Source organism: Littorina saxatilis, linkage group LG7 (genome assembly GCF_037325665.1).
Source record: "Littorina saxatilis isolate snail1 linkage group LG7, US_GU_Lsax_2.0, whole genome shotgun sequence".
NCBI classification, from domain to species: Eukaryota; Metazoa; Mollusca; class Gastropoda; order Littorinimorpha; family Littorinidae; genus Littorina; species Littorina saxatilis.
The window spans coordinates 34,327,023-34,331,723 of record NC_090251.1 but is presented as its reverse complement, the minus strand read 5'-3'; the positions used below and the strand labels follow the sequence as shown (position 1 = coordinate 34,331,723).

The following is a 4,701-nucleotide window of genomic DNA, read 5'->3' as shown; positions in this document are numbered from 1 at the left end:
TGCGACTGTCTTTTCTTCGTAGGCGACTTTGACTTTGTATGTTGGAAAGAGATTGTGTTTTACTTTCAGATACCACGCCTCTGGGAAGTTTGTGAGGCGTGTGTGTGCTTTGCACGACCCGTGCTTTAAGGTTTTCCCCAAAAAAACTGACAGACATACAAATAATGTTGATCTGACACACACACACACACACACACACACACACACACACACACACACACACACACACCTTTGCATAACGCATTTTAGATCTCTCTTTTATTTTGTGTGGTCTGTTTTACTATTTGACCCAGCAGCATTAATTTCAGAAAAATACAGAACAAATACAACACAACTTTTATCGTTCTCCAATATTTCACATGTTAATACTATAATTGTGCCCTTTGGACATATCATTTCAGCAGTAACCAGGCGTGACGATGTGGTCATAGTTGAGTGGGTCAGACTCCGGGGTCACCACATCCACCTGGACAGGAACCCCCGTGCTCTCCCACTCCCCCAGCCGTTGCTGCAACTGTCGTAGGATCGCGGGGTTCTTATCGGCGATGTTGGTCGTTTCACTGGGGTCATCTGCAAGGATCACCATGCACAAGTATTATTTAATACTACTGGGAACCCATACGATTTCGTCGTATTTTGTACGCCTTTTTGTTTAAAACACGATCAGTACGGTCGGTTGCAAAAAAAAAATACGACGAGAGAAATTACTAGACTACTTTTCTTCACAAGCGCATCCGTGTCATTCCTGTCTATTTACTGGGGCACTGTGTATTTTAATGATTAAAAATAACTTTATAACTTGGCATTTGATCAATGAGTACAGCTTTTGTTCTTAAACATTGGAAGAAGCATTTGTTTTAAACTGATGTATTGGTAAACCTAATTAACGGTGCAACGGACTCGTGCGCAGCATGTTTGAATCATTGATGTTCAAATGTTGTGTCGAGTACACTCTTTTTTCTGAAAATACGCCAAGTTTGTTTGAGAATAGTCAAAAAACAAAACAGGGGTTCCCATGTCTGAGTATAGTCGTTGAGTACTCCAAAAACACTTGGGTAAAAGAAGCAATGCATAAGTAGTATATGCAGTCGTTGAGTAATCCAAAAACACTTGGGTAAAAGAAGCAATGCATTTAAGTATTATACGTTGTCGTTGAGTACTCCAAACACACTTTGGTAAAGTGAAGCAATGCATAAGTACATTTTACGTTGTCGTTGAGTACTCCAAAAACACTTGGGTAAAAGAAGCAATGCATAAGTATTTTACGTTGTCGTTGAGTACTCCAAAAACACTTGGGTAAAAGAAGCAATGCATAAGTATTTTACGTTGTCGTTGAGTACTCCAAAAACACTTGGGTAAAAGAAGCAATGCATAAGTATTTTACGTTGTCGTTGAGTACTCCAAAAACACTTGGGTAAAAGAAGCAATGCATAAGCATTATACGTAGTCGTTGAGTACTCCAAAAACACTTTGGTAACAGTAGTATTCTCTATTTATCAGACTTACCAATGACGTTGTACAGTTCGTAGGTCACTTCCTGCGGAGCACTGTTTCCTGCCCCACCTCCCTGACCACCTCGGCCTCCTCCTCCTCCTCCTCCTCCTCCTCCTCCTCCTCCCATGCTGCCTGGGCCTCTGTGGGGGAAACCTCCCGTTCCGTTAAAGTTCGGCCCCATTCCTCCAAATTCTTGAACTCCTCCTCGTCCACCTCCTCTTCCGCCTCCTTCTACGAGTTTGTAGTCTCCAAACCTTGAAGAGGGAAGAAGAAGGTGGATACGTGTGAGTGAAAGCTACCTTCCTTTTCGTGCAGACCAGCGATTTTCTTCCGACAGCATAGCTTGGTTCTGTTTCACCACGTACCACGATGAGGAGGGGATGGTCTTTATGGTGGAGACAATTGCTGACCTTAAAACCCTTTCGCTACCCCTAGGACGTCAGCTGACGTCCTTGGTAACCTAATAGCTTTAACGGGTAACAAACCGTTCAATAAAAATTTAAAAAAATGTAAACACAATGTTTGCGTGTGTGGTGTATTCCTGTGTACATGAAGGGCACATTGTAAGTTAACAATTCAGGTAAATACAGGTAATCCTTTGTGTGCAAACAGTTACTGGCAGTCAACAGGTTGAGGGTGTCATGACATCCCCGCCCCCAAAGAGAAAGAAAGCCATAAAAAATATTTTAAAAATATTGAAATTTAAAAACAATCGACGTACACTGACTTTTTTTCTCAGGTTTCTTCAAGGGACAGAACTCATACCAAAATAATATCGTTACTGTATTATAACATAATTCCCCTGTAGCGTACACGGTAGATACTAGAACATGCCATTGGCGTATCTCCTCTTCCGTTGAAGTTAGGCACCTTTGTTTTGCTACGACTGTGTGTCTTTCATTTCCGAGCTACACACGAACATTTCAGCTCAATCAGCCGATAAACGCTAGAGATCTAAGTGCGAACAGAAAGACATGGTGAATCCTTTACACCCCAATTTACGGGTGTGTAATAAGAAAGTAGGCTATACCTGATGGCTTTTTGGTTGTCAGCAATGTTGTAGACGAACTCAAAGCGCGCGCTGGGAGCCCCGTCCCTGATGGTGGCCCACTGGCTGACCCCGTCCAGCGACCTGTCTGGTCACCAGTGGTCAGTGCAACGTTAGGTGACGGTGAAGTATTGTAGGAGATAGAAGGGGGAAGAGAGAGAGAGAGAGAAACTCACACACACACACACACACACACACACTCTCTCTCTCTCTCTCTCTCTCTCTCTCTCTCTCTCTCTCTCTCTCTCTCTCTCTCTCTCTCTCTCTCTCTCTCTCTCACACACACACACACACACACATACACACTCACGCGCGCACACACACTCACGCGCGCACACACACACACACACACACACACACACACACACACACACACACATACACACAATCTATCTATATTAGATGAACTCACTGGGAGTTAGACCTGCCACCTCCATGAAGGTCGGGATCCAGTCAACCGCATGAATCATCCTGAAAGACAATGGCACTACCATGTAATCTTTAAAAAAAAAAAAAAAACTTTAAAAAAAAACTTGACACGCACAAAACTAACCAAAACCATTGCACCTTCTTTTTTTTTTTTTTACACAAAAATGTAATTCCTGTGTTATTTATATGAGTTCTTTCAGAAAATACAATTCTAATTTGAGAAAATTCCCCAATGATACATGCAATCAGTATTTCCAACTCACTCATTGTTGACGTATCCTGACTTGTTGAGAAGGTTGTTGCTGTAGGCAAAGGCTGCCACACGAGTCCCGCCCTCCCAGATGGTGCTCTTACCTCCCTTTAGAGGGGAGTTGTCTGACCCCGGGCCTCCGCCGTTCTTTAAAGGGGGAGAGAGGGAATTGATTGATCGATTGGTTGGTTGGTTGGTTGGTTGTTTGATTGGTAGGTTGGTTGGTTGTTTGGTTGGTTGGTTGATGATTGATTGATCGGTTGGTTGGTTGGTTGGTTGGTTGATTGGTTGATTGATCGGTTGGTTGGTTGGCTGGTTGGTTGATTGATCGGTTGGTTGGTTGGCTGGTTGGTTGATGATTGATTGATCGGTTGGTTGGTTGGTTGGTTGATTGATTGATCGGTTGGTTGGTTGGTTGGTTGGTTGATGATTGATTGATCGGTTGGTTGGTTGGTTGGTTGATTGATTGATTGATCGATTGATTGATTGATTGATTGATTGATTGGTTGGTTAATTGATTGATTTATTGAATGATTGTTTGGGGTAGGGGTAGTGAGAGATAAGATAAGATTAGATTTTTTATTAACAGGAGTAATGATGTAAGCTATTGTCAGCCCCCGCCCATGGGGAAGTGAGAAAGAGATAGAGAGAGAGAGAGAGTTCTCCATTGAAAATCGAAAACGTGCAAAAATGACAACGCAACCTCAAAGTCTGTTCGTTTCAAAATCATTTTGTTCAAATTACCGTATGCGTCTTTAGGGGTGGGCAGATGAAAGTGTTTGATTTTATATGCGATCTTTCGAAGTTTGATACGTAGGAGGAAAAAATCACCAAGAGGTTTCCCATGAGACCCGCTTCTCTCAAAATACTGTACGTCTATGTATTCGATCTTTCGAAGTTTGATACGTAGGAGGATAAAATCACCAAGAGGTTTCCCATGAGACCCGCTTCTCTCAAAATACTGTACGTCTGTGTATTCGATCTTTCGAGGTTTGATACGTAGGAACTTACATCAGAGGAAAAAATCAGCAAGAGGTTGTCCATGAAACCCGCGTCTTCCAAATACTGAGTGATGTTGCCCACCGCGTCATCCAATGCCGTTATCATGCCTGGAAAACAATGTCCACATCTGATGGTTTAAACTAAACTGTATTCAGTTTAAGTACATATATCGTAACATACTATTTATATGACATAGGGGATCCGAACTCAAGCATAAAACTTTTTTCCGAATCCAAGGGGAAGCATAAACGAAGTAAACACGATGACGGACAAAATCAAAATACTAATTATTTTGAGAATATGTATCAATGCAACATACACAAAATATTGGGGGGGGGGGGGGGGGTAGTACAGAAGGGGATAAGAATAAAAGGGACAAAAAGAGGAAACATAAAAAAAGCAGAAAGGGAGAAGAAGAAGAAGAAGTTAGAAGTAAGAAGAGGAAGAAGACATGGGAGACATGGAGCGCCAACTGATC

General features: G+C 42.2%; 1 protein-coding gene across 1 annotated transcript in view; it reads right to left on the bottom strand.

Moving 5' to 3' along the window:
* Positions 1-243: 243 nt before the first annotated feature.
* The window catches only part of LOC138971245 (arylsulfatase B-like), an 11,880-nt gene continuing 7,422 nt past the window's right edge, over positions 244-4,701 (bottom strand). Inside the window, exons 9-14 of the mRNA XM_070343935.1 lie at positions 4,233-4,330; positions 3,235-3,368; positions 2,955-3,013; positions 2,525-2,630; positions 1,507-1,748; positions 244-570 (exon numbers count right to left, since the gene is read on the bottom strand). Of these exons, the coding sequence (XP_070200036.1) occupies positions 398-570; positions 1,507-1,748; positions 2,525-2,630; positions 2,955-3,013; positions 3,235-3,368; positions 4,233-4,330 (812 nt within the window). The 3' untranslated portion in view covers positions 244-397. The remainder of the gene's footprint in view (positions 571-1,506; positions 1,749-2,524; positions 2,631-2,954; positions 3,014-3,234; positions 3,369-4,232; positions 4,331-4,701) is intronic.